Source organism: Acipenser ruthenus, chromosome 39, assembly GCF_902713425.1.
Source record: "Acipenser ruthenus chromosome 39, fAciRut3.2 maternal haplotype, whole genome shotgun sequence".
NCBI classification, from domain to species: Eukaryota; Metazoa; Chordata; class Actinopteri; order Acipenseriformes; family Acipenseridae; genus Acipenser; species Acipenser ruthenus.
The window spans coordinates 3,363,928-3,376,858 of NC_081227.1; the positions used below are offsets into that span (position 1 = coordinate 3,363,928).

At 41.8% G+C, this 12,931-nt stretch overlaps 1 protein-coding gene across 1 annotated transcript in view; it reads right to left on the reverse strand.

The window, feature by feature from the left end:
- Positions 1–24: 24 nt before the first annotated feature.
- The window catches only part of LOC117397177 (protein Aster-B-like), a 96,805-nt gene continuing 83,898 nt past the window's right edge, over positions 25–12,931 (reverse strand). Inside the window, 11 exon segments of the mRNA XM_059009742.1 lie at positions 25–7,322; positions 7,797–7,829; positions 7,831–7,918; positions 8,354–8,461; positions 9,401–9,488; positions 10,570–10,770; positions 10,907–11,010; positions 11,429–11,571; positions 11,654–11,772; positions 12,221–12,364; positions 12,665–12,857. Of these exon segments, the coding sequence (XP_058865725.1) occupies positions 7,233–7,322; positions 7,797–7,829; positions 7,831–7,918; positions 8,354–8,461; positions 9,401–9,488; positions 10,570–10,770; positions 10,907–11,010; positions 11,429–11,571; positions 11,654–11,772; positions 12,221–12,364; positions 12,665–12,857 (1,311 nt within the window). The 3' untranslated portion in view covers positions 25–7,232.

Sequence of the window (12,931 nt, forward strand, 5' to 3'; positions counted from 1 at the left end):
TAAATAAACACAAATGACACAAAATTAAAAGTTTGTTCAATACTTTATTCATACCTTCATTTTCTACTTTACATTTACTGGATAGACATTTTTATATCCTGGTAGGCAAGGTTATCGATATACCCAAACCCACGCACAGCGCAGAGTTTTTATGTGTGTGTGTGTGTGTGTGTGTGTGTGTGTGTGTGTGTGTGTGTGTATATATATATACACACACACACACACTAGATATTGGAGATCAAAACAGGTCTAACATACTTCAGTTAGCTCATGCCATGACACACCTTGAAGAACACAGTCCAGAATTTTTTTTCTTTTTTTTTTCTTTATATATAATTTTTAATTTATTGTCATCATGTTTGCTTGTGTCATTCAAAAGAAGTCACGTAACCGGCAGACTATGAATAGGTGGCTGTAAGTTCTGTTGCAATGTGGGCAAAAGGCAGTGTCTGGGATACCTGGGTTATCGGGGACAGATACATTTACATTAAAGCTATTAAACACCTCCCTGACAACAACAAAAAAATACAAAATAAAAAAATAAAAACTCCCCTCCCGTGTAAGTTCAGAAGAGCCAAGAAAAAAAAACAACTCCAGATTCCAAACTCCTCTCCAGTCACCGGAGTCCTCCGCAAATTCTAGATAGATCTCATTTCATAGTAAAGAAACCCACAGTTTAGGTCTAGTACAGACGTATCGTACGATGGCAAGCTAATTCACTTGCCGCTGCTCTGGCCGGTAAGTAAATGGCAAGCAACCGACTAACATTGCACTGCAGCATCCAGCTGGTGGGATAGACTAGGATTCAAACAGAACCTTTACAAGGAGGAACATTTCTGTTAAAAACGGACAAAAAGAGAGTCGCTAAGTTACACAAAAAAGAGGCTATTTTCAAGAAAATCCATGGAATTAATAATCGTCATCATCATCATAATGAAGTAATACAAAAAAACAGGTATCCCCTGAATATCTTATTCATTGAATCACTTTTGTTAGAACTTTGATACCAATAGCCTGCCCTTTTTTAAATCATTTTTATAAAACAGAAACATTTCCAACCATCGTGATGTCCACAAAGCAAAGACCCAGTACTGCCTCTCCCATCACCGCTACTCTTGCATTGTTCACACCACACACAGCAGAGTCCAAGCCAAAAGCATGCTCCAAGATACCAACGATCCCACCTCAATGGTGAGCGAAATGAAACACAAGCACAGTACTGAAAACCCAAAGACTTCATTTCATAACTGCATATGAAAGGACCCCCGTTCGTTGTAAAAAGTGATTTTTATTTTTTATTTTTTGGTGTATCACTTAGAGCAATCTTGCTTTTACATTGCAAACCTGTGCTGCTGTTGCTTTTTTTAATTTATTTTTTATTTTTCCCATTTCCGAATTACAATATGAATATGCAACGGCTATTTCGCCGCCTTCACAAATTCTCAAAAGGCAGCGAGCGTTCCGGATTGATTCACTTCTGAAATCAAGCGTCCGACGTGTTCTGAAGGGTCCTCTCATTGTGCACACAATTCCCTGTACAGTTACAGTCTAGGGATAAATGTCTTTTAAACTGCATGGGGAGTATGCCCAGAACTTACATTTGCATCATAATAATAATACGCCCCCATCATGTACTTCAAATATATTATTAGAGCAATGAGGGTATTCTGCCAAGAGCATACTTATTGTTACTGGAATTGGGTGTTAAGATCAAATTGATTATTAGGGATCAGGGTTCGGGTTAATTCCAATTAAAATCCATTCCCTTCAGACTGGGAATTGGAATCGGAATTGATTAAAAGGGAATTGGAATTGAAACAATGGAATTAACCCCAACCCCATTAGAGATATGAATACAATTCTCCAACACGTGTTTTGGGGAACATTTTCAAGCAGTTTTCACACTGGAGCTCAATTCAAGACTGTTTGAAAATATTGCTTTGACAGTTGCCTGAAGAAAACAACCCAGTAATATTTCACTTTCGGCCAATTGTAATATCACAACTGGTGCAGATATTTCATACTCTCGGATTGACGTCGTACTGCAAATCCATTGAGAGTAACCTCGGGACTGGGTTGATTTCTGGTAAGCTTTAGACATCGTGCTTCACTGGGTATCCAGGGGCAAGTCATAAGTACTGTATACAGGACCTGCATTTACTCTGAAATGAACAGGCATTTTATTAGTTCATTCTCTGACAGATTACCCTCAGCGTCTAACAACAAACACAGGACATCTCTCACACATGACCTGCTCAAAGACATGAAGCACAAATTCTTATTAGAGTCTGGACCACCCCTGTTTGCAAAATAAGCTGGCCAGGTCCAATTTAACTTTCTGTTGAACCTGAATATCTTGGATTGTACCATCACTGACAAAGGGGGAGCCACATATCTGTCGGGTCTAAAAAGGTGGTCCAAAGATTGCTGATGTTAAAACAGCAAAAATACTGTTGGTAAAAGTCTTGAAATATATTGTGAATACATACTGTATGTTTCCCTGAAACACATTATAGAGATATAGGTATATATTTACAAGCTCTACAATAGATTCAAGAGATCTTAACAATCATATATATATTTGTATATAGATTCAATTACAAAATGCATTTTGTACATTTAAAAATTAACCATACATTTTAAAATTAAAGTTTTTTTCTCAAAAGGAAAAAATTCAAAAGAATATTGGACCCATCATAATGCTTAACTCAATAAAAACTGTGTAATTAGAATGCTTTACTACAGCTGAGGCAGCACCCACATAGTTATACTGACATTGTGTTTGCAAATGGAACTTGAATCATATTAGGACGTTACTTCAATTTTTTTCAGATCAGGATAAAATGAAGCTCTGGGGTATATTTTGTATATGTTTGTAACTCTGTGTGGTATGGAAGTCTTTTTTAATGTATGTATTTGTATAGTTTCTCTAAGGGTTATGTCCTGAAATGTAAACCAAATACTACAATCTTTAAAAAGAAACCATATCTCCGCTATTGATATTGCAGCACTACAGCACGCCTCATGCCTGTGCTTGCACCAAAAATCACACTATTTAGAATAGGGAATGTTTTCTATGCTAACAGCGCATAATGCCACTGGTGGCCAGACTTCCATGTATCGAGCACAGATTTAATATCTGTATATAATATGATTAACCACTGTAACCCACGCTTAGCCTGTTTAAAAAAACATTTCCAATCTCATAACGTGTGAAAAACTTCAAACGCTGCACTTCTGCCTGTTCTGAATGAAGTTTTGAATCCATCAAGGGCTGAAGACCCTATCATAGAACATCGCAACCCATTCCTACAGCGCTGTAAATGACATGATCCATCGATTACAAATGCAGTAACACCGCACGGGACGCAGCTCTTGAGCTGGGTAGTGCTGTGCTCCGCCTTCACGGCAGCAATATGACAATACTGCGTCTCAATCACATCTTCCTTTTTAATATATTTACAATAAGTATATGCATTAATAACTTCGTCTGTAGTTGACGTCTTGTTTCAACAGCATTTCCTTTTGTAGATCTATAAAGTGCACTAAAACGCTTTGCTGTACTTGGGGTACGTTCACCGGCGTTTCCTTCTGTACCAAGGTCAAGCCTTTTCACAGGAACCTGCAGGATCTGTATTGAAATAGGACTGCGTTTAAACAAATGACTTTTAAACACAGTACCATGAGGTCTGTTTTAAATCTATCTGTCTTGAATCTGATTTGCCTGCCCTTTGCTGGACTCCTACTGTTGTATCTGCTGTCTTTGGGAAGGGTAATGAGGGGGCACGTTATCCTAGGATGGATGAATACAGAGCTGTACAGTGTTTGTCTCCCGCTGTCTACATCAATAGCAGCAGTATGTATTTTTGGTTTAACACAGTGTATAATTTCATCTTCTTTACAGGACCTTTTGTCACGGCATTACATGTTTTGACACTTTTTTTAGCATTGTAATTTATCAATCCTTTTTTTATTTTCTTCAAAAACTTTAAAAAGGGCAAAACCTTTTGCTTTCAGTTATTTAAGCGCACTGAATTTTGGCAGAAGATTTTTTTTTTTTGGTCGGTCAGTGTGGCTCTCTGCTGTACACAGTGAAAACAGGAGGAAATCAACACACTCTGCTGATTGGGACGAGACAATGAATGAAATGAAAAGTTCCCAGCCTGTACTACCACTGGAGTACAACGTATATGCACGGACTGTTTAGTAGAGGTGTGCTGAAACCTGAGCTTGTAATCCTAAACAGCTGTACTGCCTCGGTACAGGCGAGAGGAAAATCCGCTTCTAAAACATGTCATGCGGAACTACCATTGATTTGTACTCCGTTGTGAAGGTGAGGGAAGGACAGCTTCTTGTGTTTTGAAATCAACACATTTTTAATGAGCGATTTTTGTTTAATACCTGCTGATAAATACTTCTTAAAGGCAATTATGAGTATGAGAATCAGCACACCCCCACTGTTATAGTAATCCACTTCAAGCATATCCAGTTTTGACTACAATCCAGTGGCACTGTCTGGCAAGAACAGACCCAGCAGTATACAGAGCTGGTGCCTTCAATTCAGTTTCTCTATTGGCCACCTTAACATAGCAAGGCCCTGGCCAGGTGTTTTATCTTATCTTATCTATCTATCTATCTATCTATGCAAGCAAGTGGCCGAGAGCAATGGATACTCTAGTTATCAGACAAAGCAGAATAGACTTCTATGCAAATGAAGTCCCACACCAGAACATGTGAATCTCCTTGTGCCCTGCGTCTATTGTAAATGACAGTGTCTCTGTTTTAATTACTCCATTGGCAGTACAGGTAGAAGCTGAATACTTGAGGCGGGAGCGCCCCCTCATATTCAACTTGTTTCCCAACAGCGACATGTATTCTCTGGGAATGATCACTAGCTGGATGTGTAAGGAACAGCCTTCTGTTATACAGCCCAAAGCAGATTGTCTTTCTATACACAGCTATTATTATTTAGGGCTATTCATAAAATTGACTACTACTCCAAGAACCACTGGCAGTTCCGTTCTTAATGTTAAATCTTTTTATTTATTTTTTTTAAAATAATTAAATTTGCTTTTATTGTGCATTGCATAGGTATTTTAAAGTGTCCAATTTTATTTATGGTGGAAGTTTTCAGTTAAACGTGGGCCTTGTTTCAACTTCCCACAAGCCTTTGCTTTAACCTGCTTTTGCTAAAATACTCCGGCTGCAATATCCATGGATCCTATGGACCTTCACTATAACAATATGGGATCTGTCCTCAATTTACAAGCAAGCAGACTGTCCAGGCAGATTAAGAAGTAGTCCTGCCGTGGAGCTAGCATTGTTTTTATGAGTTTAATCTGAAATATTGTCAGGAATGTAGCTACTAATCTCAAGGATCCTATTCTTGCGTCAGTCTGTTCTGCAGTTGAAACGTCTGCCGCTGTCATTCAGACTAAGCACAGGTGTAATACCACGCATTGGCCAGCAGATGGATACATCCGGTTGGGTTTGCAAAAGGCAGTTTGGCTATGTTACTATTAACACTTCAGCTACTGCATGGACACATACACAGACATGGAATGGTTAACATTTCACACGCAACAAGCATCCTACATGTCACAGACATGCCTTGATTGATGGTACAGAGTAACAAACACAACAGACACACACTTGTTTTGTCTCTGACCCGCCTGTAACAGCTCTAAGTTTTCTCTATATACATAGTCATAATAAATAATCTGCATTATAATTCTATTCTTTTTTTTCCATCTTCAAGCATTTTCAATATATTATATTCACAGTTTATAATTCATACATTTAGAACATTAAGGTCACTCAAAAACAGTAGAAGCTGCAGCGCCCCTTTTTAAATGACAAGTTCTGAAGATCAGGTCTCTTCCCCATACTCTCTTTCTAGGAGACACATTTGTTTAAAAGTAGCTGGTAAACCCCACCCCTCTTTCAATCTTTGTTGGTTTCTTGCAGCCCCAGACAATTTTACTTATCACGATTTGTTTGAGAGAGAGTTCTATGAGACAGGACCCACCCACACCTATAAAGAGAAGGATCTCCGAAACCTTTTCAAAAACTAAGCACAATGCTTTATTATACCAAAGGGCTTTCAGTATCCATTCACAGTGCCTTGATTCTGGGCAACAGTCATGAGTGGGTTCCAAACCCTGTGGTATAACCACTGCACACGCCCAGGAATAAACCAATCTCTCATAAGACTACCTGCACAATCCCATACGCTGGGACAAGATTTTTGAATCTATTCAGATCGCTGGTAAAATGAAGGGGGTGGGGGTGGGGTCTCGCTAGACTGAGTTGTTTACAGAAGAATAATTTTCTAGCAGTAAAACTGCTTTATTATCAAGCCTCTATATTAACATGGGTTACTCCATTTTAGTAGGGACTTTCTGAAAAGTAAAATCAGTTCACCTGCCATAAGCTGGAATAGTCAATGGTAGTTAGAGATGAACCTTGACTTACACACGGGTGTGTACAGCACCATGGCATGGATCTACCAGGGGAACCTGCTCCTGCCTTTCCATGGAAGCTTAGCTTATACAGCGTGGGTGCACTGACAGCAAACAAAGGTATTATTTCTATAGAAAAAAAAAAAAAAACAACTTCAGAAAATACGTTACAAAAAATAATGATCAGTGCACCTGACTGCACCTGGTCCCCTCCACCTGACATCAGTTTAGAAAAGGGGCGCTGAAGTCCTGGTTCTTGGGTACGGTCTGGAGATGCCTGAACAAGGTCTTCAATAATATTATTAATAAAAGCCTCTCTTCTTTTAAATCTGATTTTAGACAGATTACACAGGACTTGAACTACACGCCTTCATTGAACAAGGACAGTCTAGAGAGTAAGTTACATGCCTTTTTTGGGGTTGTGTTGTGTTTTTGCACAGTACAAGCTTACAGTACAACGTTCTAGAAAAAGCCACCCCTTCCCTTCCCCCCAAAAAAATAATGAAATAAAAATATATAATAAAGGAGTGTAGGCCCAGGTTTGTGTGGCTGCGGTCTTTCCCATGCTGCCTCAGTGTAAGAGAGCTCCACTTCCTGTTTTGTGGGCGAGTCCGGCTGTTTTTCAAGTCCCCTTCTGGGGAGCAGCAGCAGCCAGTCCGAGTCCACTATCCTGTGGTTCCAGTACGTATACTAATCTTTGTTTTTTTTAATTTGTCTGTATGGATATTTATATATTGCACACCGTTCCCTTTTGGCCATTGAATTGTCTTGTCAATGATAGCGGTTTCTCTTCTCCTCTGCCTCTGAACTGTAATCCCTCAACCCAATACCCTTCTGGAGGTTTAAAAGAGAGTCCTTCATCTGTGAGAGAGAGAGAGAGAGAGAGAGAGAGAGAGAGAGAGAGAGAGAGAGAGAGAGAGAGAGAGAGAGAGAGAGAGAGAGAGAGAGAGAGAGAGAGAGAGAGAGAGAGAGAGAGAGAGAGAGAGAGAGAGAGAGAGAGAGAGAGAGAGAGAGAGAGAGAGAGAGAGAGAGGTTATTATAAACACAACTTCATTGTTACATTTCACTGTGGCTATAGCAGGGCTGTGTGGTATATTTGAGCTATAGAGTTCTACAAAGCTCAACACCCCTGCTCTTATCTCATATGATGCCATACGGTCTTTAACCCCTTCACAAACAATGCATCCATTCACAAATTCATCGATCTGGTCAGGCTTTAGCAGGAGACGCCCAGTGATCCTGAGCCACAATTGAATAATGTACAGCATCTGCAGCAAATGTTAGTGCCTCATGCCCGACCAGGCATTATTAAACAATCCGGTGCTGTGTTTGTACCTGATCTAAAAGCAGCACTGACGATCTGATTATTTTCCTTCCACTTCAGAAGCTCTGCGTCGTGGTATCGCTGCTGTGATTCCAATAGCTGGGCCCACTCCATCTGAGACTGCGGCAGCTTGCTGGAGAGCAGACATGCAACTCTGAACGACTTGCACGTACACACACACACACACACAAAATACATGCAGAACCCGATAATGCAGAGCGATTGTGGTGGAACGGCTGTTGCTTCACTTGCTGAACATCTCCCTTAACTTACTACAGCGGTACCCCACATGTTATCTGTTTATTACTGCATAACGTATCTTCATTTTACCCCCACAGGAATGTGTTTCAATCTCCCGACTAGAAGGGCAGATTGTAAGGGTTACAAAAACAACAGTTCCCTCTCTCTGAATAGCTGGAGACTTGCACGTGTAGCATTGTGCTTGGGTCTCGGGCACTGCCAGCGCCATGGGGGGGTTAAACACTCACTTGGTTTACTAATAGAGTGGACTCCACTGTGTCTCAGCCCCTGCCTGCTACAGAATGGCATTGCAGCCAGTATACTATACCTCTCGTGAAGCCGTAGCCCCTGCCACGTGGTGAGGCTCTGTGTGGTGTACTCCAGCACCCACAGCTTGTAGAACAGCATCATGTTCAAAAACACCAGTAACACCAAGCTGCAAGAGGACAGGGCGGTGAGTGAGACTGAACTGAGAGGGAGCAGATAGAGGCACAGCAGAACACATGGGAAGAATACAGATCGGATCTATCCCTAAATCCACATGTTCTTACGCATGATGTACTTTGTGTTTTATAAATGCATTTCAAACATCAGAGGCCACACTTTTTTTTTTCAGTTTTGAAATGTGAATAAGTTATTTTTCATGTTTTAAAACGTCCACTATAACGCATGCACACAATACTATCAACATTACTGATCTGAAAGCACAAAATGCCGCCCGTAACAGAGAGCTAATGTTAGTGCCCATCCTCATTAAAACTAGAGAGCTCGACAGTGCTGGACATGATTTCAAAAAGTACCTTAAACAGATCCTATTGAAGGCAAGAAGAAAACAAATATTGTATCAAAACAAGAACAGTAAGAAAATTATTAATATTGGTTAATTTATTATGTCATAAAAAAAAACAACATCAAAAGAGGAAGTTGTGGATCTCATACTATGAAAAAGGAACCCCAAGCTTCCTAAATGTAAGCAGGGATAGGAATAAGACTCCCATTGCATAGCAGTTTGAGCCATGCCTAGTTTTAGTATGAGGTTAGTAAGACACACCTGAGCTTGTTACTATACACTGTGGCTAATCAGGAGCGTAATAAAATCTGGAGTGGGTGAAACCGCTATGTAATAGGAGTCTTATTTCCATCCCTGCGTAACCTTCACTACACAATGTTAATTACTAATACAGACGACCCCCCCCCCCCCCCCCCCTTAAACTGCCTATCCTCCAATAGCTTGATCAATACAGTGTACAGAGGTGATTCAAAGGCGGAACACACTGTGCAGAACACACTGCTTATTGTTAAGTGCCACCTCCTGGTAAAAAAACAGATTACAGAATGAATCTCATTGTGAGCTGCAATAGTCCGTCCTACTTACACAAAGCTGACTATCAGCAGTAACTTGGAAACGCTGTACAATGCAAAGCTAGGACCTTCTTCTGGGATGTATTTAGTTTGTGTGGAACCTGAAAAGACAAGAAAAAATATGTATCATTAAGATTCTTTTAAAACACTGCCTCATATAACAGTAAGATTCAACACGGCAGCAGCATTTATAAATACCATCTGTAACATTCGGTATCTACTGTTTATATACAAAAATCACAGATCATATAGTATGGTAGATTTCTAAAGACACTGCAATACATTAAAAGCTGTTGGTTAAAACTGAACCAGATTGCTGGAATAGAATAACACCAAAAGACAGCTGGTGGTCTTGGCAGCTGAACAGAGAGATACAGAACAGTATCTTCCTTTATCTTCCTTCCTCTTCTCTCCAAAACTCTTGAAAGGGCTGCAGCCAGCCAGCTGATGAAAAATCTCACAGATAACAATCTGCTTGAATCTCTGCAGTCTGGCTTCCGGCCGCATCACGGTACCGAAACTGCTCTGCTCCGGATTGTGAATGATCTCCTGCTTAATGCTGATGCTGCTGCTTCCTCTGTGCTTGTCGTCCTTGACCTAACAGCTGCTTTTGATACCATAGATCACAGCATTCTTCTTGACCATCTTCAGAGGTATGCTGGGATCTCTGGAACCTGTCTCTCCTGGATGTCCTCTTACCTATTTGGACGCATGCAGTCTGTTTTCTATGATGGAAGCAGTGCTGACGAAAACCCGGTTACCTGCGGTGTCCCTCAAGGGTCTGTTCTTGGGCCTCTTCTTCTCTTCAATTATTCGTACAATATGTAAGGACAGATTGAGACTGGATGATATTTTCAACGCACAAGACAAGGTCTGAACCACAACTCGGGTGTTTGTTTTAATCAATGTATTATTATTATTATTATTATTATTATTATTATTATTATTATTTCTTAAGCAGTGCCTGTGCTGTGCCTTTGTGTTGTTCTGGTAACCAACCTGTAGGAGGGGCCTCTTTTCTGGATGAGAATTCCCCCCCCCCCCCCCCCCCAAAAAACGGTGTCCTTCCAATGCAGTGATTTTTAGAAGGGCGCCCCCTCTAGGTTGTGCCACATGTTGGATGCAGTGGATGGGCAGCTCATAGGTTCGAGTGATATTTGGGGGTGGTGGGGGTGCTCTTACCTGCCACGTGTTTGATGCGGTGGATGACCTCTTCGTCAGTGGGGGTGGTGACTGGGCTGATAGCCTCCTCTAGGTGCTGGGCACGGATGTGAGCGAGCGGTCGTTTCCTCCGCCGCACGCTCACCGTTTTCGTCGTCTTCTCTTTGGGGGACTGCCGGTGGTGTTCGGTGAACAGAGACTCTGCCTTCGTCAGCTCCATCTCTGCAGGGGACACATTTGAAGCATTTGAATTAAAAAAACCAAATGAAGAACGAAAGATTCTCAGCACAACAAAAGGGGCTGAACTACAGTACTGAGCTTCAAAGCTAGGATCTTAAGGACGCCATGCAGTTCTCACCTAGATGTCTGAAGTAGTCATCCAGGCCACTCCAGAAGTTCTTCTCTATAAAACTCTTGACCAGCCCCCAGGGCTGTTTCCTGTATCGAAGCTCTGTAGACACCCTGCCACACAACCACAGTGTTTACACAGTGCTGCCATTGAGGATGCAGACATGTTTACTACATTAGGAGAGTCAGTTATCACAATGATATCATGCAATGAGCTAATGATGTATTAGGAATATCTGGCTTGGAGTGCATTATAAAAATAATACAAGGTTGCATTAAAAGGCAGAAACTGTTTAAGCAAAAAGATATTTTAAAAGGTAGTATTGCAAATATTCCTGTTTTTACATCCACTGTTGCTAAAGGACCGCAAAAGCAATAAAAAAGGGGTATGCCGCTGGGTGACAGTCAAGTGCGTTTTGAGACCTCGCTGGTTACTGGCGAAGTCGTGCTTGACTGTTTAAAAGGTGGGGGCAGTATCCACACACTTTCTCATTGCTGCAGTTATGCGTGAAGGAGTAACAGGTTCGCTCACCTCAGCCGGCACTTGTTTTTGGCTACTCGCGTAAGAGTGTATCGGTTCAGTGTGTAGAAGTAGTCATGATACGGAACTTCATGCGTTATCACCTCCGCGTCGATGACGTAACACTCGCTCTCCTGGCTAGCTTTGTAGAGTGTCTGCAATAAAAAACACAAAGTTATTTCAACGAATTCCTTGGTGCTATTGTGTCTCTCGTTCTGCGTGAGGGGGAGAGCTCACCTGCGTTTCGTTGACGGTGGCAGTTTTGGGGGCCAGGGGGTTAGTCAGGGTGATTGTGTACATGATCTCTCTGGTTTGATTGCCATTGTCCTCCTTCTTCCACGGGTGGTACACCATGTCTGAAGGGGGGAAAAAAAAGTGATATACATGTGTGACGATTGTAGCACTTTTATCTTCATGACCATTTTCCATCTTTACTCCATTCTACCTCTTTGCTTTTTATACTTTCCATGTTTTTACTTTATTTTACTTGCTGATGTCTTCCCCTTATTTTCTTACTTTCCTGAATTCTACATTGTCTCTCCACTGCGTACACGACTAGGTGTACTTGGTGATAAATGACCAACTCTATATAGGTTAAAGTCTGCCCATGCAAGACCAGCATGCACTTCTTATCTCTTAATGGGGACACCTTGTCACCCTGGGTGTACAGACCACACCAAACCCAGTGTAATAAGAAGGCATCCCTAAACCTCCTGAAGTGAGAAAGGTTCCTAGTGGGAATGCTTAACAAAGCTTCTTTTGTCTTACTCCAGCACACAGTGTGTTCTGTCACGGCTACAGTACCTGAGAACCTCCTCTGCTCCAGGAAGTCCCTCATGAACTGCGACTCTGTGAAGAGCAGGCTGTGCATCTTGTCCACACTGAACTTGAACACCTCGTTGATGAACACCCGTCCATTCAGGTCATCGTAGAACGCCTGCACCTCGCCTGTGGAGCACAGAGTCTGATTAGCCAAGCAACTGACACACTGCAGCACTCCAGAGAAGCATGAAGTAAAACTATACGTGGCGTTTTGGCTAGGACCCTGAAGAAGACACTAGCTGGAACGTTTGTTTACTTGACTAAGTTTCCTCCTAGATTTAGAATTCTGATTGAGGGTTCTGAAGTTCGGAAGGTCTTACAGAGACTGCAACAACCATCTGAGCAGGTCAGAGAAAAGACAGAAATCCGGCTGGCGAATTGTTCGGAGGTCTGCTGCCCCAGGGAAGGCTCTGCCTGGCTGCCTACCCTCGTCGTGTGTCTCCGAGGAGTCACTCAGCTCAGTCGGGAGGTCCTCGTTGTCATTGAAGTCCAGCGAGGGGGAGTTGACCAGGATGCTGTTGTCATTGTCGTTGATCTTGTCGTTGTTGATCTGGGGAGCGAGGAGATCTCCGTCGATCTGGCAGTCTGTGTCCTCTTCCACCATGAGAGCCCCTTCAAACTGGGAAGGGAGAGGGGGAGATGAGAGCACGGTCAGGGAAGCTTGTGAAGTTAATGAAGACTAGACAATAGCAT